This window comes from Ornithorhynchus anatinus, chromosome 2, assembly GCF_004115215.2.
Source record: "Ornithorhynchus anatinus isolate Pmale09 chromosome 2, mOrnAna1.pri.v4, whole genome shotgun sequence".
Taxonomy (NCBI): domain Eukaryota; kingdom Metazoa; phylum Chordata; class Mammalia; order Monotremata; family Ornithorhynchidae; genus Ornithorhynchus; species Ornithorhynchus anatinus.
Genome location: NC_041729.1, coordinates 1,423,963 through 1,449,435, shown reverse-complemented (window position 1 = coordinate 1,449,435; position 25,473 = coordinate 1,423,963). Strand labels below are relative to the sequence as shown.

At 56.6% G+C, this 25,473-nt stretch overlaps 1 protein-coding gene across 1 annotated transcript; it reads left to right on the top strand.

Moving 5' to 3' along the window:
- The first annotated feature begins 244 nt into the window (after positions 1 to 244).
- Positions 245 to 25,473, top strand: RASAL1 (RAS protein activator like 1). Its single transcript, XM_029050299.2, has 21 exons — positions 245 to 736; positions 5,668 to 5,724; positions 6,722 to 6,835; positions 7,273 to 7,334; positions 8,214 to 8,343; positions 10,879 to 10,960; positions 11,691 to 11,828; positions 12,609 to 12,697; positions 13,366 to 13,483; positions 14,103 to 14,277; positions 15,097 to 15,161; positions 15,518 to 15,630; positions 17,169 to 17,361; positions 18,171 to 18,308; positions 18,737 to 18,881; positions 20,600 to 20,772; positions 21,706 to 21,843; positions 23,050 to 23,185; positions 23,635 to 23,755; positions 24,845 to 24,909; positions 25,321 to 25,473. Exons 1-21 carry the CDS (start codon positions 672 to 674, stop codon positions 25,461 to 25,463), a joined length of 2,460 nt encoding a protein of 819 aa, XP_028906132.1. The 5' UTR covers positions 245 to 671; the 3' UTR covers positions 25,464 to 25,473.

Here is a 25,473-nt window from a genome sequence, read left to right as displayed (position 1 = left end):
GGGATCCTCTCTCTTTCTCCCCCGGCTCCGGCTCCCCCTTCTCCCCGGGATCCTCTCTCTTCTCTCCCCGGGCTCCGGCTCCCCTTTCCTTCCTTCTTCCTGGGATTCTCTCTCTTCTCCCCCGGCTCCGACTCCCCCTTCCTCCCTCCTCCCAGGAATCCTCTCTCTTCTCCCCCGGCTCCGGCTCCCCCTTCCTCCTTCCCAGGGATCTGGTCTCTTCTCCGCCGGCTCCGGCTCCCTCTTCCTCCCTTCTCCCCGGGATCTGGTCTCTTCTCCCCCGGCTCCAGCTTCCCCTTCTCCCCGGGATCCTCTTTCTTCACCCCCGACTCCAGCTTCCCCTTTTCCCCCTTCTCCCCGGGATCCTCTCTCTTCTCCCCCGGCTGCGGCTCCCCCTTCCCCTCTCCCGGGGCCACCTGTATCCCGGTCCTCTCTGCTGGAGCAGCTGTCCAGGGGTCCCCCGGTCTCTCCCCTCCCCTGGAGCAGGAGGGGATCCCCTTCTCCGCTCAGCTCTGCTGGGACCCCGCAGGGCCCCAGCCCCCGAGACATGCAGCAGGGACAGCTCCGGGCGAGGTCCTGACTCCCCTCCTCGCCCCCTTCTCCCTCCCGCCCTCCGTGGCCGACCCCCAGCCCACTCGGGACCCCCCGCCCCCGTCGGAGAGTTAGGGGTCGGCATGTCCCGGAATACTTCTCTTAGCTTCCGCGTGGTGGAGGGGAGAGACCTGCCCTCCAAAGACGTGTAAGTGATTCCCCTCTCCCCTCTCCCCTTCCCACCTTTCCCTTCCCCTCCTTCCCTGCAGCTCCTCTTCCTCGCAGCCCCCAACCCCATCCTTCGGGGGCCTGGGGAGGGAGGGGACGGCCTGAACAGAAGCTGCCGTTCTCGGGGACTTCCTTGCGAGGAATAATAATGATAATAATCATTATTACGATATTTGTTAAGCCCTTACTAGGCGCAAGTCACTGTACTAAGCGCTGGGGTAGATACAAGCAAGTCGGGTTGGACACAGTCCCTGTCCCAGGTGGGGCTCGCGGTCTCGATCCCCATTTTTTAGATGAGGTAACTAACTAACTGAGGCCCAGAGAAGTGAAGTGACTTGACCGACGTCCCACAGCAAATAAATGGCAGAGCCGGGATTAGAACCCATGATCTTCCGACTCCCAAGTCCGTGCTCTACCCACTTCGCCAGGCTACTTCTCCAGTTTGACCAGCGGGGGTGAGAGGGTTGGGGTCAGCACCCGGGGCTGGGGGACCTTCATTCATTCATTCATTCATTCAATTGTATTTATTGAGCGCTTACTGTGTGCAGAGCACTGCACTAAGCGCTTGGAAACTACAGTACAGCATTAAAAAGAGACAATCCCTGCCCACAACGGTCCCTTCCCGGAGACGTGGAGGGGAAGGGGCTACCGAGGGGCGATCGGGGGACCCCGGTGTCAGGCAGGAGACGTCTTTGCTCTCCCTTCCCCCCCCAACAAAAGTCCTTGAGGCTCGAAGGTGGGGTTGGAGCGAAGGGTCTCCGCAGGTGGGTCGAGATTGGTGAGCTAAAAACTGGCTTGGATTTGGAGACGGGGAGGTGGCCCGAGGGCCCTGGGCTCGGAGCCGGAGCTGGAAGGGAGAGACTGGAAAGTCAGTCAGTCAATCGAATTTATTGAGCGCCTACCGGGTGCAGAGCACCGTGCTAAGCGCTTGGGAAAGGACACTACAACAATCCGTCCCTCTCTAAACTCTGACCCAGCGCACAGTCCCCCAATACCCATTCTCCAGCCGAGGGATCCTGGGGGCTGCCGGAGAGGGAGGTCGGGGAAGGGGCAAGCCCGAAGCGAACGGGAGGAGTGTGTGAGTGTGTGTGTGTGTGTGTGTGTGTGTGTGTGTGTGTGTGTGTGTGTGTGTGTGTTCGCGTCTGCCTCGGGCGGAGCTCCGGCCACCTCGCCGGCTTGGGTCAGAACTCGCGTTCCTGCAGTCGGGGAAACTGAGGCTCAATCCAGCGCCCAGCCCTCCCACGGGGCCCTCCGGGGAGCCAGGGAGGGTCTGGTCAACAGACCAACAGAAACTCTTCTCCTGCCCGGAATTTCCGGCCTGGTGTAGGGAGGGAAACTGAGGCAGAGACTCTGGCTCAGTGCTCACATGGCCCTTCTGGGGCGACAGGTCGCTGTCCGGATTTCCCAGCCTTGCTTGGTGAGGAGGTGGTCTCACTGGCCGAACTCCATGCGGAAACTCTGCATTGCTCCATCACCACCCCCTCCGGACCCCCCGACCTAGCACCAGCCGGGAGGCGTCTGTCCCTCTCGTCCCTCTCGTCGCCTTCTTCCTCCCCTTTTCGCAGGGAACCGGGCGGAGAGGGTGGGACCCCTCCTCCGGGCCCGGTCGCCCCTCTTCCGGCCCCCACAGGCGCCTTCCGCCCGTTGGATAACAATAATAATGATAATAATAATTATTATTGTATTTGTTAATTGCTATGTGCCAGGCACTATACTAAGCAAATCAGGTTGGACACAGTTCCTGTCTCACGTGAGGCTCACAGTCACCATCTCCATTTTACATTTGAGGGAACTGAGGCCCAGAGAAGTGAAGTGACTTGCCCGAGGTCACACAACAGTCAAATGACAGAGCCAGGCGCAGAACCCAGGTCCTTCTGACTTCCACGCCCATGTTCTATCCATTAGGCCATGTTGATTCCCTCCCCGAATAGGGGCCAAGGGCCGGTGTGGAAGAGATCATCCACTCCGGTCACTTGGAAACCTTAGTACAGTGCTAAGCACTTAGTACAGTGCTCTGCACAAAGTAAGCGCTCAGTAAATACAAATGAAGAATAATAATTATTATTGGGAAGTAGCGTGGTTCAGCGGAAAGAGCCCGGGCTTGGGAGTCAGAGGTCATGGGTTCGAATCCCGGCTCTTCCACTTGTCAGCTGTGTGACTTTGGACAAGTCACTTCACTTCTCTGTGCCTCAGTTCCCTCATCTGTAAAATGGGGATGAAGATCGTGAGCCCCGCATGGTACAACCTGATCACCTTGTATCCCCCAGCGCTTAGAACAGTGCTTTGCACATAGTAAGCGCTTAACAAACACCAGGATTATTATTATTATTATGTTTTTTGTTAAGCGCTTATGTGCCAAGCACTGGTCTAAGCCCTGGGGTATATACAAGGCAATTAGGTTGTCCCACGTGGGGCTCCATCCCCATTTTACAGATGAGGTGACTGAGGCCCAGAGAATTTAAGCGACCCAAGGTCACAGAGCAGACAAGTGGCTTGAATGAATGATGTGGCATCCTGCCCCCTTCTCTGCCTCAGTTTTCACAGCTGTGAAATGGGCAAGCCACTTAGTTCTCCTCCTCTCTGTATCCTCCCAGAGAGGCATCTCCAGAGAGACTTGCTGCACCCCTCGGGGCTGGGGATGAGGGAGGTTGATGGTCGGAGAGGGCCGGGAGGGATGGAAGCCCACAGTCTCATGCCACTCCGAGGGTGGCTGAAGGGGTTGCAGGGCAGGGCAGGAGCATTTTAGACTGTGAGCCCATTGTTGGACAGGATTGTCTCTATCTGTTGCCGAGTTGTACATTCCAAGGGCTTAGTACAGTGCTCTGCACATAGTAAGTGCTCAATAAATACGATTGAATGAATGAATGACCCCGGAGGGTAGGGGTGGGGGGTGAGAGTGGAGGGGAGGGCAGGAGCATGGCTTCAATCATTCACTCATCCAATCCTATTGAGCGCTTACTATGTACGGAGCACCGTATTAAGCACTTTGAAAAGTACAGTACAGAGCAATAAAGCAATAAAGAGCGACAAACCCTGTCCACAATGATCTCACAGTCTCGAGGAGGGGAGACAGACATCAATACAAATGAACAGACATCAATGTAAATAAATAAATTAACAGATATATACATAAGTGATGTGGGATGGGGAGAGGAGGGAAGAGCAAAGGGAGCAAGGCAGGGTGACGCAGAAGGGAGTGGGAGAGGAGGAAAAGTGGGGCTTAGTCTGGGAAGGCTTAGTCTGGGAAGGCCTCTTGGAGGAGTTGGACCTTCAGTAAGGTTCTGAAGAGGAGAGTCATTGTCTGGGGGATTTAAGGAGGGAGGGCGTTCCAGGCCTGAGGTAGAAGGTAGGCCTAGTGGGGGTAGGGGTGGGAGAGTGGTAGAAAGGGCAGGGATATGACCCCAGGGTGGGCAGAGGGACAGTCAGGAGTACGGTGCAGGGGTGGGAGGCACAACCTTCTTTCCCAGCAGCAGGGGTGAGGCCCAAGAGGGGTGGTCACGCCACGGTAAAGGCCGTATGAGCCCCTATGGAGGTCACGTCCCGCTGAGTCCACACTTTCCCCGGGTGACTGCATGGACACTCTGGTACCCGATGCGGGCAGGGACCCGGTCTTTCCTGGTCAGACCGAGGGGCTGGTGGATTAGGGCCAGGGGTGGAGTAGAATCAGGGTCTGGGGTGGGGGATTTATGCAGTCAGGCCTGGATCAGAGCTCGGAGGCCCTCAAATTCCTTCTTTTCTAGTGCCCCAAAGAAGCAAACTTTTTCTTATTCATTCACTCATTCAATCGTATGTATTGAGGACTTACTGTGTGCAAAGTACTGTACTAAGCACTTGGGAGAGGACAATATAGCAATAAACAGACACATTCCCTGCCCTCAACAAGTTTACAGTTTGTAGTCTTCTTTCATGGCTAAGGCCTTTGCAGCAAACAACGGGGCAGCCGAGCCACCGGAGGAAGGGAAAGTCCTTCTCCTTGCCCGACTGGGGCAAGCAGCAGGGTAGTGGAGCTGGAGAAGCGGGAGAAGCCTGGAAAATGGGGTAATAATAATTAATAATTCTGGTATTTGTTCAGTGCTTACTTTGTCTCAAGCACTGTTCTAAGCCCTGGGGTAGATACCAGGTAATCAGGTTGTCCCACGAGGGACAATCTTAATCCCCATTTTATAGATGAGGTTACTAAGGCCGAGAGAAGTGAAGTGACTTACCCAGGGTCACACAACAGACAGTGTCAGAGCCGGGATTAGAACCCACATTCTTTGACTTCTAAGTCCCGGCTCTTGCAACTAGACCATGTTGCTTCTCTGGTGTCTTGTGGGGGAGGGAGCGGATGGGCCAGGCTTGTGGGGTGCTGTGGGCGGGGGTCATCAGTGAGATCAGGAGTTTAGCCTCCCTCAGCTCCCTCAGATGCGAGGTACAGAGTTGGTACAGAGTTGTGGGGTAACGACCGCTGGGTCCTGTTGGTCAGAGAGGGGGTCGGGAAGGGAAAAGTTCATTGTGGGCAAGGAATATGTCTGTTTATTGTCTCCCAAGGGCTTAATACAGTGCTCCTCTCTTAGTGCATGGCTGAACCACTGGTTTGGGACTCCTGGGTTCTCCTGTAGCTTAATTGTGGCTTCAAATGACGAGGTGGGCTTCCGGCGCCCCTTCCCCCGGAGCCTCTGGCTTTCCCAGGATGTCGCCCTTCCCCCGCATCTGAGGGAGCTGAGGGAGGCTGAACTCTTACTCTTATCGATGATCCCCACCCGCAGCACCCGGCAGGCCTGGCTGATGCCCCCTGCCAATGCTGGGGCGGGTGGAAGGGGAGGAGGGGGCAGCGGGGGGATGGGAGAGTCTCTCCAGAGGTCAGGGGCGACGCTGATCCTTCTTCATCTGCTTCCTTCCTGCTTCCCCTTCCCCAATGACCCTTCCCAGCTCTGGCAGCAGCGACCCTTACTGCCTCATCAAGGTGGACAACGAAGTTGTGGCCAGGTAGGGGGGCGGAGGGGTGGCCCGGGAAGGGGGATGGCCAGGTGGGGGGTGAGGAAGAGTAGGGGGGGTCTTCTGGAATCCTGGAAACCGCGTCCTGGGGCCTGGGAGCGGGGGAGCCGGGGACAGCGAATTCATTCATTCATTCAATCATATTTATTGAGCGCTTAATACTAATAATAATGATGGTATTTGTTAAGCGCTTACTATGTGCCAAGCACCGTTCTAAGCCCTGGGGTAGATACAAGGTAATCAGGTTGCCCCACATGGGGCTCACAGTCTTAATCCCCATTTTACAGATGAGGGAACTGAGGCACAGAGATGTGAAGTGACTTGCCCAAAGTCACACAACTGACATGGGGTGGAGCCGGGATTAGAACCCAGGTCCTCTGAGTCTCTTGCCACTATGCCAAGCTGCATCTCGTGCTTACTGTGTACAGAGAACTGTACTAAGTGCTTGGAGAGTACAATACAGCAATAAAGCAGTCAAAAAGCGCAGGTCCCTGGAAAATGACTCCGCAGAATGTCTCTCTCCCGCCCCCCGGCCCCTGAGCTCTGGGCGTGGGGAAGGGGACAGTTAACACCCCTGGGTGGGGAGTCGATCCCCGGCGGCAGGTATTAGAAGCAATTGGTGAGTCGGATCGGGGGGAAGGGGCAAAGATCCAGGGGAGAGGACGTTTGAGACCCACATTTCCTCACGGGCCTGGCGGGATGCTCTTATTATGCCCCCCTCCCTAATCTTCCCTATCTTCCCCCATCCCCTCTCCAACCCCTTCCGGCCTCGATCTGCACCCTCCGACCCCCATTTTCCCCCCTTCGTTCTCCCCGGCTCCCACCCTCCAACCCCTCACCCCGTCTCCAACCCCCCCGGCCTTTATTTCTCCCTTCTGACCGCCATCAACACCTTCCAACTCCTTCCTGCCCTCCTCTCCCTCCTCTGACCCCTTCCCCCATTTTCCCCCTCTTGCCCCCATCTTCCCTCCCCCCTTTCACCTCCCAGGACTGCAACGGTGTGGAGGAGTCTGAATCCGTTCTGGGGGGAGGAGTTCACACTGCACCTGCCCCTCGGCTTCCACCACCTGGCCTTCTACGTGCTGGACGAAGACACCATCGGGTGGGTCTGGGGGGCTGGGCCTGGGAGGAGGGGAGAAGGGGTGAGAGGCTGGGCCGTGGAGGAAGGGTAGAAGGGGGAGGGTAACTTCAGGGCTGGACCTTGTTTTCCTCCTGCCCCTTTCCTGACCCCTCACCCCGGATCGGTGTCCTGGGACCCCTCGGCCCCTGGCTTTCCTGGGTCTCCTCCGGCTCACCCTCCTCCCCGGGGGTCACTGGAGGGGCAGCCCCTCTCCCTGAGCCCCCCCCCCCCCGCCCCTTCCCCTAATCCTAACCCCAGACCTCATTTACTCCCCTATGAGCCTGTGGCCAGAGGGGGCACGTCAAGAAAGGACCAGCCAGGAGCTGGGGCAATGGCAGTGGACCACAGGCCTGAACCCCCCCCCCCCAGGGTGGTGCTGACCCCAGCCCCACATCTTCCCCTGCCCCTTGCTTTGCCAGCCACGATGACATCATTGGCAAGATCTCGCTGAGCAAGGAGGCCATCGCGGCGGACCCCCGAGGTGGGCGGTGAGCCCGGCAGGGGCCCTGAGGGGTGGCCTGGGGTGGATTCTACAGCTGTGCCAGGCTGGGGGTCGGTTTTTCATCTTAGGTCGGCCTCTCCGGCGGGCAGGGTTTCCTAGTGCCATCCTGAAGTGGCAGGGGCGGGTCCGGTGTGCCCTTTCCCGCTCCCTTCTGCGTCGCCCTTTCACTTGGGTTGGCACCTTTTCATTCAGTTGTTCATCCCTTCCTCAACCCCACAGCACTTACGTACATATCCCTAATTTATCCCTCTAGACTAAAAGCTCGTTGTAGGCAGGGACCGTGTCTACCAACTGTCCTGTATTATAATCAATCAATCGTATTTAATAATTGTGTTATTTGTTAAGCGCTTACTATGTGTCAGGCACTGTACTAAAAGCTGGGGCGAATACAAATGAGTCAGGTTGGACCCAGTCCCTGTTCCACGCCGGGTTAACAGTCTCAATCCCCATTTTTGAGATGAGGTAACTGAGGCACAGAGAAGTGAAGTGACTTGTCCAAGGTCACACAGCAGGCAAGTGGGAGAGGGGGGATTAGAACCCATGACTTTCTAACTCCCAGGCCCGTGCTCTACCCATTAGGCCATCGTTTACTTTGCGCAGTGCACTGTTTTAAGCGCTTGGGAGAGTACAATGTAACAGAGATGGTAGCCACGTTTCCTGCCCACAATGAGTTTATAGTCTAAAGGGGAAGACAGGCTTGAGTATAAATAAATACATTACGGATATGTATATAAGTGCTGTGAGCCTGAAGTAGAGGTCGATAAGGGTTCAAATGATATTCTCGCTAGCGCTTATTACAGTGCTCTACAAACGGTAGCGCTCAATCAATACCACCACTGATGGATTGCCCGTTGTCAGGGGTCGAAGGCTGGATTAACCTGAGTCGGGTGGACCCGGACGAGGAGGTGCAGGGGGAGATCCACCTGGCCGTGCATCTGCTGGAGGAACCTCAGGGGAAGAAGCTGCGGTGCCACGTCATCGAGGCCAGGTCTGGGGTCCCTCTCCGGCCCTCCCTCGCCACGCCAACCAGGCGGGAGCTGCCTTTCCTCCCCATTCCTCCCCCTGCCTACCAAGTACGTCATCGGGGCTACATCTGAAACCCCCACACACCACCCCTGCTCCCACCAAGCCGTCGTGGTCATGGCCGGGCTCTGCCCCCGCTTCCCGCCACCGTGTCCTGAAGGCCGGACCTGGACATCCCCCACCCCTCACCGGCCATGCCATCCGGAGGTCCCCCGAGGCCTGGAGAGTTACCTCCTCGGCCCCCCTCCCCCCGTGGGCACCTCGACTCCTCTTCCAGGGATTTTCCCTGGGGAAGGGGGCTGGTGGGAGAGGAGAAGTAATAATAACAGTAATTATGGTACTTGTGCAGCACTTCCTATTTGCCAAGCACTGTTCTAGGCACTGGGGTAGATACAAGCTAATCAGGTTGGACTTTGTCCCTGCCCCACATGGGGCTCCCGGTCTTCCTCCCCATTTTCCAGATGAGGTAACTGAGGTCCAGAGAAGTGAAGTGACTTTCCCAAGGTCACACCTTCATTCATTCATTCATTCATTTGTACAGCAGACGTGGCAGAGTTAGGATTAGAACCCAGGTCCTTCTGACTCGCAGGCCCGTGCTTTATCCACTAAACCACCCCGCTTCTCTAGGGGCCAGTGCAGAATCCGAAGCTCATCCTAGGACCTCTCTGGGTCTACAGTCTGACTCCCCTGCCCCCTTTCTTCTCCCCGCACCCTGTCTCCCTTGCCCTCCCGGGGCTCACCTTTGAGGGACGAGTCACACACGGGTCTACCCGCCCACCCTTCAGCTCCCCCATCTCCTCCCTCTCCTCCGCCCTGGCACCGGCTCCCCTGCCGCTCCGTGACGGCCAATGGTTGGTCAGTGGGGAAACTGAGACTGAGAGAGTGGCAGGGGCCTAGCCTGGGCGGGGAAGTGAAGCGGGACACAGAGCCAAGAGTCCAGGCCTGAGGAAATGTCCTGCTCCCATGGGGTCGAGGGATAGAGCAGCCTCGGGGGGCTCGGCTGGGGTCTCACTCCTGCCCCCGCTCCTCCACCCCGAGGTCCACCATCCCAGGCCGCTGAGATCCGAGGGGGCTCGAGAGGTGGGACCCCTTTTTACCTTTTTATGGTATTTGCTAAGCATTTACTATGTGCCAAGCACTCTTCTAAGTACAGGGGTAGATACAGGACAATCAAGTTGTCCCACATGGGGTTCATAGTTTTAATCCCCATTTTCCAGTTGAGGTCGCTCAGGCACAGAGAAGTTAAGTGGCTTGTCCAAGGTCACAGATCAGACAGTGGCAGAGCCACGATTAGAACCCACGTCCTCTGACTCCCAAGCCCATGCTCTTTCCACTAAACCACGCTGCTTCTCCTCTCCACACCTTGCCAAGCTAGACCCCCAGGAGGGTCCCTGTTTCCAGCTTCCTGGGCTTCCAGCTGGAGGGGCCGATGACTGTGGCTCCATCCCCACCCCCACTCCCGCCCCCTCCCCAAACCCAGGATGTGTCGGATAACGGCCTGCGGGGAAGGCACGCAGTGTATCTTAGCAACCGGTTCTGGCTCCTAGGAAACAAAAGGGGGTCACTTAATAAAAAAAGTGGGGGGATGGGAGCGAGGAGAGGGAGTGGGACCGCAGGAATGAGGGGAGCAGAGGATCCGTGGCTGGTGAGACCCCCGTTGGGGGAAGCGACTGAAGCCATGCAGCCTCTTCACCCACACCAGTTCTGTAATTGTTTTCCTGGAGAGACCGCCCCCCCCCCCCCCCCCCCCCCCCCGCAATGGATGAATGGGAAGTGAAGGAGCAGGCGGTCTTGGCGAGGGACTGGTCTGTATTTCACTAAGAGCGAGAGAGGGAGGGATGGAGGGAGAGATCGGGAAGAAGAGGGAGGAAGGAGACTTGGACCAAGTTGTTCAGGCTATGGGTCGCCATGACAACAAGGAGCTTCATCTTGGGGTAGGGAAAGAGGAGGAGGAGGTAGAAGGTGCATCATTTGGCTTCTGTAATTCTGATGCCCCTCTTGGGACCCTTCCCTAGAGGTGGAAATCCCTCCACCTCCCTACCAGGTGGACCGCTACCAATCAGTTCTGACCTGCTCGGGGTCAGCCTCAGTCAGCCGGTCAGGGTGGACCTTCCCCTGCCAAGCCCCTTCATGGGCATCCCCCCTCATGTCCCGGACCTGGGCTGCCCAGGCAATTTGTCCCACCCCTCGTGGCTTAATACCAAGGGCGCAAGCCTGCGGGTCAGAGGACCTGGGTTCTAATCCCAGCTTCTCCACTTACCTGCTGTGTGACCCTGGGCAAGTCACTTAACTTTCCTGTGCCTCAGTTTCCTCAGCTTTAAAATGGGGATAAGACCCCTCTTCTCCCTCCCACTGTAAGTCCCATGTACGACAGGGACTGTGTCTGACCTGATTATCTTGAATCTACCCCAGCAGCTTAGCACAGTGCTGAGCACATAGGATGTTCTTAACAGATATCACCATTTTTACTAGGTCTCTCTCTCTGTCTCTCTCTTTCCAGAGACCTGGCTCCCAGGGACATCTCTGGCACCTCAGACCCATTCGCCCGCCTGTTCTATGGCAATCAGAGTGTGGAGACAGCTGTGAGTTGGGGGCAGCAGTGGGGAGGGTTTAGGTGCCACTTCAGTTATCCTTGGGTCTTGGATTTCCGCTGGGGAGGCCTCAATCTGCCTAGTTCAAGTCTCGGCCTTGTCCCTGCCAAGGTGGGGCTCAAGGACCCAAGGCAGCTTGAGAGATGAGACCCCTCCCTCCCGCTCTCCCCACTGACAGGCAAGGGCAGGGTGGGGACCTGGGTCTCCACACTTGGGACAGAGCCTTTCACTTAGTGCAATTAAATGCCTTCGCTACCAGCACTATTGTAGATGGAGGTGGGGCTTTCTGGGAGAGATGTGTCCGTGGAGTCGATATGGGTCGGAAACCACTAGTCATCATAAGACAAGACAACGCAGCCATCAAGGAGAAATGGGGCCCCATTTCCTCTTCTACACCCTTCTGTGTCACCCTTGCTCTTGGATTTATACCTTCTACATACCCCTCCTTGAGCCCCACAGCACTTACGTACATATCCATAATGCATTTATTTATATTAGTGTCTGTCTCCCACCCTAGATCATAAACTCCTTAAGGGCAGGCAATGTGTCTACTGATTCTGTGGTACTGTCTTCTCCCAAACGCTTAGTACACAGTAAGCGCTCAAGAAATACGATCGATTGCAAGCCTCGCTCTGCCAGGTTGGAAGGGGCGGTCTGGCCCCTTCTTTCCCCAGCTCCCACCTTTCCCTCCCCTCCCTCACTGCCCACCCTCTCCCCACAGGTCATTAAGAAGACCCGGTTCCCACACTGGGATGAGGTACTGGAGCTGGAGCTGTGGGGTGAGGAGGCTGTGGGGGCTCATCTGCGCTTGGAGGTCTGGGACTGGGATCTAGTAGGAAGGAATGACTTCTTGGGGCAGGTAAGACCCCCTTCCCTTGTCGAGGCAGAGCAGAGGGCCCACCCCTGCTGCCCCCCTTCCCCCACCTCCCTCTTTTAACAATAAAAGTAATAATTGTGGTATTTATTAGGCACTTACTATGTGCCAGGCACTGTTCTAAGTGCTGGGGTGGTTACAGGCAAATCGGGTTGGATGCAGTCCCTGTCTCACATGGGGCTCACAGTCTCCATCTCCATTGTACAGATGGGGTAACTGAGGCCCAGAGAAGTGAAGTGTCTTGCCCGAGGTCACACAGCAGTGGAGTAGTGAAGCCTGGATTTTAACCCCCTTATCTTCTGAATTACCCAAACTTGCTCCCTTTATTCATCCTCCCTCCCAGCCCCACAGGATATATGTACATATCTGTTGAGAAGCAGCGTGGCTCAGTGGAAAGAGCACGGCCTTGGGAGTCAGAGGTCACGAGTTTGAATCCCAGCTCCGCCACTTGTCAGCTGTGTGACCGTGGGCAAGTCGCTTAATTTCTCTGTGCCTCAGTTACCTCATCTGTAAAATGGGGATTAAGACTGTGAGCCTTACGTGGGACAACTTCATTGCCCAGTATCTACCCCAGTGTTTAGAACAGTGATAGAAAGTGCTTAACAATTACAAAAAAAAATATGATTGACTGACTGACTAGCCCCTGAACTTTTACCCCTGGATCCCTCAGCCCCTCCCTGTTCTTTCCTAGTCCCTCCCTGTAACCCTTCCCCGAATTACTGACCCCTCTCCTATCCTGCCTCCTGTCCTCCTGTCCCGCACCAGGTGGAGTTCACCCCAGAAGTGCTGCAGCACTCACCCCCCAATGGCTGGTTCCGCCTGCTGCCTTTCCCTAGGCCTGAGGAGGATGCAGGGTAAATAAACTGGTTCCCCAGTCCACCAGCGGAGATGGTGGGAGATTTGGGAGGGACACTGGGAATAGGCACTGTGGGCAGGGAATGTGCCTGTTTATTGTTATATTGTACCCTTCCAAGCGCTTAGTACAGTAAGCGCTCAATAAATTCGACTGAATGAATGGGCGAGGGTGCGTGTGGGAGGAGGAGTCAGCGTGGGGGTGAGGGGTGGGGTGGAGTTCCCCTACCCTCTCCCTACTGTGTTGTCTATGCAGATGGATTCGTACTCCTTAAGCACTCGATGTTCACCTCACCCTCAGTCCCACAGCACTTATGTACATATCCTTCACTTATTTTAATGTCTATCTGCCCCTCTAGACTCTAAGATCCATTTTTTAATGGTATTTGTTATGCGCTTACTATGAACCAGGCACTGTCCTAAGCCCTTGAGGTAGGTAAGAGCTAATCATATTGGACACAGTCCGTGCCCCCCATGGGGCTCACAGTCTTAATCCTCATTTTATAGATGAGGTAACTGAAGCTCAGAGAAGTTAAATGACAGATATGGGTGGGGATGGGGAGGTCTGGCTGCCCGGCCCAGGGAGGTTCTTGCTTCACACCTGTGTGGACCACCTGCGGGAACCCGTGGAGTCTCCTTTACCCACCCCTCGGGGTGGCTCTCCGGGCAGAGGTCGGCTGGGGGCCCTGAGGCTGAAAGTGAAGCTGGTGGAGGACCGAGTGCTGCCCTCTGTGTGCTACCAGCCCCTGCTGGACCTGCTGGCGGAATCCATCCTGGGTTCTGCAGAGGTGAGTCCCCTCCTCCAACCTCTGACCCCCCGACCCCTCTACCCCAGCATCTGCCTCCTCTGCCCAAACCTCCATCTTTCCATCCTAAGTATCTCTCTGCCCCAAACTGCTCCTCTCTGCCCCTCCACCATGACGTCTGACCCCTCCACCATGAGCCCTGACCCCTTCGCCCTCCCTAGCCACACTCCACTCAGCCCAGGACCCCAGCCATGTTCCTGCTCCCTGGGTGGACTTCGCAGGTGTGGTTTTCCTGCCTCCAGACTCTTTCCCCACCCTCCCCGCCCCTCTGCTCACCCCACTCGGGCTCCATAGTCTCTTTGGCTGGAAGGAAATTTAACAGTGCCTGACCCTGGCCCTGGGGAGGCTTCTCCCCTAGCCCCCACACTGTCCCCCAGGAGAAGCCCCACCATGGAGAATACAAGGGGATCAAGGAGGCAGGAGATGGGACTCCAGACTGTGAGTTGGGGGGCTGGTGCAATCTGAAAGAAAGCTGGTAGTTTGGGGTAACTGGGGAGAGGGAGAGGCAGCGGAGTGGCGTTGAGGGGTTAGAGTCACTACCCGCTCCATCCCCTCTCCCACCCCTCCACCTCTCCCCCCTCCCCCTTACTTGTGGCCACAGGAGGGGGCTCCGACACCACTGACGATGCTGGAGGAAGTCAGCTCTCCGGACAGCCTTCAGGATGTGGCCACCAACCTCCAGGACGTGGCCACGAACCTGGTGAAGATCTTCCTGGGCCGGGGCCTGGCCGTCCCCCTCCTTGACCACCTCAACCTGCGGGAAGTCACCCGCACCAGTGAGTGACTTCCACCACTCCTGCTAGCCTCTCCCTGCCTGCTCCCAGCCCCCACTCGGCCTCCCACCCCGAGGATACAGTTTGGGGGAGTGGGGGAGGCCAGCAGAAATGACTGCCTCCCTGGTCCCTTCGGCCCAGCTGGCCCCGTGCTGCCTCCAGTGGGCCCAGGACCAGGGGCGACCCCTCAGGGAGGCCCCAGTGACCTTCACTCCAACCAGGAGGAGAGCTGGGTGGCCAAACTCTGGGGGTGAGGGGTCCCCCGACCCCTTGGCCTCTGGGCTATTTGGGGACTCTGTAGTCCCGATGTCTCCTGGCATCTAGCTCTTAGGGCACAGTTCTGTGTTCCCGATCGTCTCCCCTTGACCATCCTTCTCTGGGCTCCGATCCCCCCTCCGTCTCTGTCCTGTGCCTCCTCCTACCACTCTCCCCCAGGTCTCCCCCCCCAGATCCCTGGGAGTCAGAGAGGAAAACAGTTTTCCCCAGCACTATAGCCTTCCCCGGGCCCGGCCAGAGCTCAGGTCACTGCTTGCACTGGTGTGCCCAGGACCTGACTTCCTCAATGGCCTCCCTGGGGCTTCTCTGGCCCAAAGAGGGCACAGAAGGGCAGAGGCAGCAGCTCTGAGTGCTGGTCTCTCTCACCACAGCAGGCCAGCTCTGAGCTGGCCTGGCCCTGTCTCCCTGGCCCTCAATACTGTAAGTAAAACCTATAAGCAAAAACTGGATCGACTGAGGAGGGTGTGGGGGCCGTCAGCATCCACGGCAGGGATCTTCCCACTGGGCTTCCCTGCTCCGGACCGACTCTGCCTGCTTCCCACACAGCTGACCCCAACACGCTCTTCCGCTCCAACTCCCTCGCCTCCAAAGCCATGGAGCAGTTCATGAAGGTCAGTGTGGGTGGAGGCGTGGGAGACCCTGGGGACTTTAATCCCTCCCCTCCCTTCCCCACTCTCAGCCAGGTGCTGGGGAAGAAGCTGGGGTCTTCTCCACCTCCCCGGAAGCTGTAGCCTTGGGGGAGCCCCAGTCCCCACTGGACGTTGGACCAGTCCTCAACTAGGGGACTGAAGGTCCAGAGAGTTCATTCTCTCTGCGTGTGTGTGTGTGTGTGTGTGTGTGTGTGTGCTTATGGCAGGGTGTGGGTGCTTGTGTGAGGTGACTTTCTGCCCACTCCCTGGGGTCATCCCTGTTGCTTTTGCTTTCCGGGATTACCCCTGCTGCTCTCCCGGGGTCACCTCTGCCATAGGTGGTGGGGATGCCTTACCTGCACGCCGTCCTCAAGCCCATCGTCACCCGCATCTTCGAGGAGAAGAAATACATCGAGCTGGACCCCTGCAAGATGGAACTGACCCGCACGAGGCGAGGGGGCTTACGGGTGGGGGTGAGGGGCCTGTCTGCGGCCCGGGGAGGCGGCGGTCAGAGCCCAAAGTCTGAGATGATTGACTCCCTCCCTGCCCCCCACCCTCTCCAGCCGCTGGGTTGTGTGGGAAAGACTCAGCCCAGGCGTGGGCACTTACACCCTGTCATAGGCAGCCCAGATTTGCCACCTGGGCTGGAATTGAGTTTGGGAGATTAGTTAGTGCCCATCACGCAAACACATTCACATACACACACACACGTACAGGCAAGCACACCTACAGCAGACACAGACACACTTGGAGACCAACTTCGTCACATGCACCCAGACATACATAGATACCTGCAGGCAGATGCAAATACAAATGCAAGCGCATACACACACACACACACACACACACACACACTCCAACATAAGTACAGGCACAGGCTCACCTAATCACAGAGATTCTCACTCCAACACAGGGACACGCCCAACCACAGATGCATAATGAAACAGGCACACTCAGACCCACATGCATCCTAAACTAACTCCAATCAAAATGGTCTTCCCAAATGGAAAGCTTGGGGAGGCATCAGAAGGAGTTTGTGGGAGCGGATGGATTGGGGATGGTTGGGGGAAACGGGGTGCTCAGCTCCTGGCTGGAAACTGATGGAGCAAGAGGAGCTCGGGAAGCGCATGGGTCAGGGGCCTGGGGGTTGCGCTGGGGAATGCCCGAGGAGGAGGAGAGGGAGGAGGAGGAGAGAGGGAGACGGTCTGAGGAGGCCCAGTGGGCGGTAGGGGAGGGTTCCTCTCCCCTCTCTGGGAAATTCTACCATGGATTAATTGATTGGAGATGTGGAAGTCAGAGGCAGTAATCCCCGCTTCCCTCAGGCCCCACGCCCCGCCACTTCTGGACACTGAGGGGGGAGCCCTTCTCTGGAGCAGAGACCCTCTCCCATCCCCTCCCCATCACCCGCCCAGCCCACATGGAGCTGAGAGTTTCCCCCGCTGGGAAGGAGGAATGAAAGTGACAAAGTGGGAGGGGAGGATGAGGGAAGGGGGGTTCTGGGGAGCGCTTAATACGGTGCTCTGCACACAGTAAGCGCTCAATAAATACAATTGAATGAATAAATGAATGAATGGGGAGGGAGAGAGGTCCATGATGGAGACTGCATAGTGGGGAGTCTGAATCCTGGCCCCTGGTGAGGCAGAGGGCTGGAGGAGGAGCTGATAAATATAAGCCGCCCAGCATGGCCCCCAGCTTCCGCACCGGAAACAGATCCCCTCATCACCCCCTAAGGGGGGGAGGGGGCGCGGGGGACAGCTACAGCCCAACTGAGATCCCATCACCCAAAGGGACCGTCCTGCTAAGGGTCATCATTCTGCTGGTTGCTAGGCAACTGCTTCCAAGGATGCCGAGGAGGGAGGAAGATCGGCCTCCCTTCTCCTCCCCGCAGTCTCGGGCCTCCCCTGGGTGGGATTTGGATTTAGAGCACCGGGCTGGGGGGCGAAGAGGGGGACGGGGGTAGAGGCTTGTGACACCGGGTTGGCTCCGCAGGAGAATCTCCTTCAAAGGCTCCCAGTCCGAGGAGCACGTGCGGGCGAGCAGTCTGGAGCTGCTAACGGGCTACCTGCAAGAGACTCTGGAAGCCATCGTAGGCTCAACCGGCCTCTGTCCCCCCGTCATGCGCGCCGCCTTCAAACACCTGTACCAGAGGGTGCAGGACCAATTCCCGGAGCCAGAGCACGAGGTGGGCCGGCGCTGCCGCTCCTCAGCAACACAGAGGGCCGGGTTGAGCAGGAAACTCCAGAGAGCAACTCCGGGGGCTTAGTGAGGCTTCTTAATAACAATAATAATAATAATAAATAACTGTGGTACCTGTTAGAGAAGCAGCATGGTGTAGTGGCTAGAGCACAGGTCTGGGAGTCAGAAGGTCATGGGTTCTAATCCTGACTCTGCCACTTGTCTGCTGTGTGATCTTGGGCCGGTCACTTCACTTCTCTGGGCCTCAGTTACCTTATCTGTAAAATGGGGATGAAGACTGTGAACCCCAGGTGGGACAAGGACTGTGTCCAATCTGATTTCCTTGTATCCACCTCAGTGCTTAGAACAGTGCTTGGCACGTAGTAAGCACTTAACAAATACCATTATTATTATTAAGAAGCATCTACTATGTGCCAGGCAGGGTACTAAGAACTAAGGTAGATACAAGCAAATAGGGTTGGACACAGTTCCTGTTCCACATGGAGCTCACAGTCATCTTCTGGTCCTCCGCCTCCCCGTCCCTGTCCCCTAGCTTCGCTGATGGACCCCAAGGACTGGATCCATTAACCTGACCCCTGAAGTAACCCCTCAGCCCCCTCGGCCCAGCAGCGCAGAGGCTGCCGGACGGACCCACAGGCCTCGAACCCAGACCCAGCCCTGGGCCCAGAGAGGGAGGCCTCGGGGAGCCGTTGGGGGCGGGGGCTTTGGGGTTGGAGGGAGGGACGGGAAGGTTCGGTGCGGCCCCGCCGAAGCACGGAGAGATAGATCCTGTCGTTCGGCCACCCTCAAACGCAGGACGTCAAGTACGTGGCGGTCAGCGGCTTCCTCTTCCTCCGCTTCTTCGCTCCGGCCATCCTGACCCCGAAGCTCTTCAACCTCCGCGACCAGCACGCAGACCCCCAGACCGGCCGCTCCTTGCTTCTCCTCGCCAAGGTGTCCCGCGCATAGGGGGTCGGAGCCCTGGGTGGGGTCAGCCGGGGACGGCAGGGGGCTTCCTTCGGACAAGGCCTGACTTCCCAGGAAGCTGGGAACCCGCCCCCAACAACAACAAAAAAATATCTCCTCTGCCAGGAGCCTGGCCCTGTCTTTTGTCTCCCCCCGGCCCCGGCCATGACCTCCAATGACCAGTGACCTCTCCCGGGCCATTCCCATCCTCCCCTCCCCATCAACCTCTCCCATTCTCAGCCCCTCCAGCCACATCCCCTGTGACCCTGGAGCTTCTCATCTCCTCCCTGGACCCTTACGACTTGACGACTCCGAGTCCTCTCTCCCCCGACTCTTCCCTCTCCACCGCTCTGCCCCACCGCCCCCCATTACCCTCCCCTCTGGGCCTATCCGGGCCTCTCCCCTCCCTCCCCCAGGCTGTACAGAGCATCGGGAATATGGGCCAGCAGCTGGGCGCCGGCAAGGAGCAGTGGATGACCCCTCTGCACCCGACCCTCCTCCGAGGCACCGCACAGGTGAAAGACTTCCTGGACCAGCTGGTGGACGTGGACCCGGAGAGTGGTGAGCTTCGGGGGCCGCAGCCAGACAAGGCCCCCTGGCCGGAGCCTCGTCTGGGCGGCGAGGGGAGGGAAGGGGGTGGTCCAGACCCAGCTGATCCCCAGCCCGAGGCCGGACCCTGCCCCGACTGGTCACGCCTGGCACTCTCCCCCAGTTGCGGGGGTTGGGCAGGGTCTCACGGTCCTTTAAATAATAATAATAATAATAATAATGCCATCTGTTAAGCGCTTACTATGTGCAAAGCACTGTTCTAAGCGCTGGGGAGGATACAAGGTGATCAGGTTGTCCCACGTGGGGCTCACACTCTTAATCCCCATTTTACAGATGAGGGAACTGAGGCACAGAGAAGTTAAGTGACTTGCCCAAAGTCGCGCAGATGACAAGCGGCTGAGCTGGGATTTGAACCCGTGACCTCTGACTCCCAAGCCCGTGCTCTTTCCACTGAGCTATGCTTATTCATTCATGAATTCATTCATTCATATTTTCTGAGTGCTGATAGTGTGCCGAGCACTGTACTGAGCGCTTGGAAAGTACAATACAGCAATAAAGAGAGACAATCCCTGCCCACAGCGGGCTTCAGCCCCAAGCTTTGATCCCACCCCAGCCCTTTCCACGGAGAGGGGCGTGAGAAATCTGCCCCAGTCCCCCTTCGCCAATTCCCTGTGAGCCCCCCACCCCCTCCTTGTAGGAGAAGCAGCGTGACCTGGTGGGTAGAACACGGGCCTGGGAGTCAGAAGGACCTGGGTTCTAAACCCGAATCTCTCACTTGTCTGCTGTGTGACCTTGCGCAAGTCACTTCACTTATCTGGGCCTCAATTACTTTGTCTGTAAAATGAGGAATAAGAGTGTGAACCCCATGTAGGGCAGGGACTGTGTCCATCCCAATTAACCTGTATCTACCCCAGAGCTTAGAACGGTGCTTGGCATATAGTAAGCTCTTAGTACAGTGCTTCCAGGGCTTAGTTCAGTGCCTGGCACACAGTAAGCGCTTAACAAATACCATTATTATTATATTATATTATTATTATAAGAATTATTATTATGTTGGATCTTGACAGCTGTCTGTCTCCCCCTTTTAGACTGTGAGCCCGTTGTTGGACAGGGATTGTCTCTATCTGTTGCCAAATTGTCCATTCCAAGCGCTTAGTACAGCGCTCTGCTCACAGTAAGCGCTCAATAAATACGATTGAGTGAATGAATGAATGACAGGCTGGGCGTGGGGAGATGGTCAGCGCTGGGGGCTCCGGATGCACAGGGCACCCGTATAAGGCAGGTAGAGAGCTGGGGGGAAGCCCCTTCACCCCAGCACGGGCCGTACCCCTAGTTTACGGTTGAGGCCAGCCCTCCCCACCAACTCCGGTCCCCGGAGGAAGGCTCGGGAGCTCCCGGCTGCCCGGCCTGCCAAGGGAAGAGAGAGGGCTATATTTCCATTACCCTATTTATTTTGTTAATGAATTGTACATCGCCTTGATTCTATTTAGTGGCCATTGTTTTTACGAGATGTTCTTCCCCTTGACTCTGTTTATTGCCATTGTTCTCGTCTGTCCGTCTCCCCCGATTAGACCGTAAGCCCATCAAACGGCAGGGACCGTCTCTATCTGTTGCCGACTTGTTCATCCCAAGCGCCTAGTACAGTGCTCTGCACATAGTAAGCGCTCAATAAATACTATTGAATGAATGAATGAATGAACTGGGCCTGATGGTGTCCCGCTCCGGCACAGGCGAAGAAGTGCAGCCGCGGGTGCTGGTCCCCCCGTCGGTGACCCTGAAGGAGGGCTACCTATTCAAGCGCAAGGCCGAGGGCGTCAGCCTCATCACGCGCTTCACTTTCAAGAAGCGCTACTTCTGGCTCAGCGGAGAGGCTCTGTCCTACTCCAAATCTCCCGACTGGACGGTAAGAACCCCCGCCCCCGGAATCCCTCGCCTCCCCGGCGTGCCCCCTCACTTGATAATAAGACTAACTGGTATTTGTGAAGTGCTTATTTTGTGCCAGGCACTGTAGTGATAGCTCCGGTGGATACAAGCAAACCAGGTTGGACACAGTCCCTGTCCCATGTGGAGCTCACAGTTTCAATCCCCGTTTTAGAGATGAGGTAACTGAGGCCCAGAGAAGTGAAGTGACTGGCCCATGGTCACACAGCAGCAGACAAGAGGCAGAGCCGGGATTAGTGAGCCTGTTGTTGGGTAGGGGTTGTCTCTTATCTGTTGCCGAATTGTACTTTCCAAGCTCTTAGTACGGTGCTCTGCCTACAGTAAGCGCTCAGTAAATACGATTGAATGAATTAGAACTCGTGACCTTCTGACTTCCAGCCCATGCTCTATCCACTGTGCCATGCTGCTTCCCTTATCCACCCCTTCCTCTGCCTCACCTCCCCGTCGGCTCAAAGCATCCCACAGCCGAAGGGATGGAAGCCACGGGCTGTTCAGGGACGCCCCGTCTGGGGTCCAGGGCCACTACAGCGGCTGTGGGCGTCAGTGGCTGCCCCCTCCCCGACCCCGGACCCTGGGTCGCCCCGGGCCTTGACGTGAGCAGGATTGGGGCAGGTACGGCCAGGAGAAGCAGCATGACGGAGCGGATAGAGCCCGGGCCTGGGAGTCAGGAGGTCATGGGTTCTAATCCTGTCTCCGCGGCTTGTCTGCTGTGTGGCCTTGGGCAAATCACCTCACTTCTCTGGGCCTCCGTTACCTCTTCTGTTAAATCGGGATGAAGACTGTGAGCCCCATGTGGGACAGGGACTGTGTCCAACCCGATTTGCTTGTATCCACCCCAGTGCTTAGTACAGTGCCTGGCGCATGGTAAGCGCTTAGCAAATACCACGACTACTAGGTGCGTTCCTCCATCCCGGTGCGGCGGATCTGCGCGGTGGAGCGCGTGGACGATAACGCCTTCCAGCAGCCGTATACGATGCAGGTCGTCACACTGGATGGGGAGGGGCAGCTGAAGACCCTCTACCTGCAGTGCAAGGTGAGACCCTCCCCGGGGGGCGGCCGGGGAGGGCAGAGAGTCCAATCAGCTGACCCTGCCCTGGAGACGCAGCTGCGGTCTGCTCCCCGCCCAGCCTCGCCCTCCACCCCTTCTTGCTCGGAGCCCAGGAGTGCCGAGTTTGAGTCTTACCACTGTCCTTCTCGGTCTTAACCTTCAGGGTGCCTGCTGTTGGTGTTGGAGGCCCTAGATGATCTTCCAGGGTCTATTTGTTTATAGTATTTGTAAGCGCTTACTATGTGCTAAACAATGGGGGAGGCAGCATGGCCTAGTGGAAAGAGCACGGGTTTGGGAGCCAGAGGACGTTGGTTCCAATCCCAGCTCCGATACTCGTCTGCTGTGTCACCTTGAACAAGCCACTTAACTTCTCTGTGCCTCAGTTACCTCATCTGTAAAATGGGGATTAAGACTATGAGCCCCACATGGGACAACCTGAATACCTTGTATCTACCCTGTATTTAGAACAGTGCTTGGCACATAGTAAGTGCTTAACAAATACCATCATCATTATTATTATTATTATTAATAAAATGAGGATTAAAATTGTGAGCCCCACGTGGGACAACCTGATTATCTTGTATCTACTCCAGTGCTTAGAACAGTGCTTGTAAAGTAGTAAGTGCTTAACTAATACCATAATTATTGATTATTATTAGCAGTAGTATTTGTAAGCGCTTACTATGTCTTAAGCACTGGGATAGATATAAACTAATCAGGTTTATATCTACATGGGTCTATGTTCCAAAATGGGGTTCACAGTCTTAATGCCCTTTTCCAGATGAGGAAACTGAGGCCCAGAGAAATGAAGTGATTTACCCAAGGTCACACAGCAGACCTGGCCAAGGTGGGGGCAGAGGGTGGTGGGAAGCCAGGTCCTTCTACTCCCAGATCCCGGGCTCTCTATCCACCAGGCCACCCCGCTTCTCTGGAGGAAGGAGAGAGATGGGAATGTCAGGGAGAGAGAAGAGCGGGGAGACTGGGGGCTGAGCCGAGTATAAGAGGGACTGGAACCAAGCTGGGATCCGCGATCTCCCGGGTCCCCGGGCTGGGCCCGTGCCCTAAACCCACCGTGGGGGTCCTGACTGCAAGCCTCCAGATCCTCCTTTAGGTGTTTCTGAGGCCCGTGGGACTGAGACCCCGGGTCCGCCCCCTCCCCCCACCTCGGGGCTGAGGATCCGCCATCCGCAGAATGTGAACGAGCTGAACCAGTGGCTGTCGGCCCTCCGCAAAGCCAGTCTCTCCAACGAGTGCCTGCTTCCCGCCTGCCACCCCGGGGCCTTCCGCGGACACCGCTGGACCTGCTGTCTCCAGGCTGACCGCACGGGTGAGCGCCCCGTTCCCGCTCCCAGTTGGGCCCCGCCTGGCCGTGCTACAAAAACGGTATTTGTTAAGCATTTGCTATGTGCCAGGCGCTGTTCTTTGTGCTGCCATGGATACAGGGTAATCAGGTTGGACACAGTCCCTGTCCCGCATGGGGCTCGCAATCTTAATCCCCATTTCACAGCTAGGGAACTGAGGCCCAGAGAAGTGAAATGACTTGCTCAAGGTCACAAGCAGACAAGTGGCAGAGCTGGGATTAGAACCCAGGTCCTTCTGACAGGCCCGTGCTCTAGCCATAAGGCCACGCTGCACCTTCTGCCCCACCGGTGCCCTGGCCCGGAGGCCACATGTGTCCAGGCGTTGCGGACTTTGGAGTCAGGTGGAGGGACGGGGGTGGGGGCTCAACGTCTCCTCCTCCTCCTCCCCGACCGCGGCCCGTCTTCTCGAAAACAGTCCAGGGCTGCAGCCGCACGCACTCGGCCGTGACCCTCGGGGACTGGAGTGACCCGCTGGATCCCGACGCCGAGGCTCAGACGGTGTATCGGCAGTTGCTGCTGGGGAGAGAAATGCTCAGGTGGGCACACTTTGGGGGGCGGCGGGGAGGCCCCCTGACCAGAGAGACCCCCAGCCACCAGCTCCCCGGCTTGTCTCGTAGCTCCAGCCCTCTGCAGCAGGCTTGGAGGAGATGAGGCCGGAGAGTACCCTAGCTCTAATTTTATTTATTTGTACTGATGTCTGTCTCCCCGGCCTCTAGACTGTGAGCTCATTATGGGCAGGGATTGTCACTGTTTATTTTTTTAAAATGGTATTCATTAAGCACTTACTATGTGCCAAACACTATTCTAAGCCCTGGGGTAGATACAGGACAATCAGGTTATCCCACATGTGGCTCACAGTCTTAATCCCCATTTTACAGATGAGGTAACTGAGTCACAAAGAAGTTAAGTGGCTTGTTCAAGGTCGCCCAGCAGATAAGTGGCTGAGCTGGATTAGAACCCACATCCTCCAACTCCCAATCTCATGCTCTTGACACTAAACCAAGCTACTTCTCACTCAATCACTCACCTCCTTCATTCAATCATATTTATTAAGTGCTTACTGTGTGCAGAGGATTGTACTAAGCGCTTGGGAAAGAACAAGAGAGCGGGCTTGGGAATCAGTGGATGTGGGTTCTAATCCCAGCTCTGCCACTTATCTGCTGTGTGATCTTGGGCAAGCCACTTCACTTCTCTGTACCTCAGTTCCTCATCTGTAAAATGGGGATTAAGACTATGAGTCCAAAGTGGGACAACTTGATAACTTTGTACCTACCTCAGCGCTTAGAACAGTGCTTGGCACATAGTAAATGCTTAGCAAATACCATCATTACTATTATCATTATCTGTAAAATGGGGATTAGGACTATGAGCCCCATGTGGAACAACCTGATTACCTTGCATCTACCCCAGTGCTTAGAACAGTGCTTGGCACATAGTAAGCGCTTAACAAATACTATTATTATTATTATGAATGAATGAGGCCGGACCCGGCCATCTCTCACCACCAGAGAGGCGGCCTGGGGCCAGAGCCCTCCCTGTGTTGGAGTGGGCTGTAGGGGCGTCGAGGCAGGGGACGTCCGTGATGACCCCCCCCGGCCGGTCACCCTCTCTTCCCTCCCCTGCAGGAAGAAATACCTCGAGGTTTCCGACGTTGAGCAGGAACAGGGACAAAGTCAGAGGGCCGACGAGGGTAAGAGGAGGATTTCTGGGACTCTGATCCCCGCTCTGGTGGGCATGTGTACCCCCCTACCACCCTGGCCCTTCTCCTCCCCGCCTGCCGTCCAAAGCCTTCTCTGCCTACCTGCCAACTGCTTGGCAGTCTGCCCCAGGGCTGGTGACTTCCGCCTCACCACTCTCCCCCGCCATCTCGGACGTGGGTTCTAATCCCGATCCGCCACCTGTCTGCCGTATGACCTTGAGCAAGTCACTTAACTTCTCTGTGCCTCAGTTATTCCATCTATAAAATGGGGATGAAGTCGGTGAGCCCCACATGGGACAACCTGATTATCTTGTATCTACTCCAATGCTTAGAACAGTGCTTGGCACATAGTAGGCATTTAACAAATACCATAATGGTAATAATAATTGTCTCTCCCTGCAGGAGAAGCCCGGTCTCCTCCCAGCCAGGCTGAAGTCGTAGCTGCCCGCTTGCTGGACGTGGTCAGGGATCTGGAGCGTGCTCACCAGGCCTTCGAGCAGCAGGAGGCAGGGGAGGTGGCCGGCCACTCTCCGAGCACGGCCTAGTGGCAAGAAC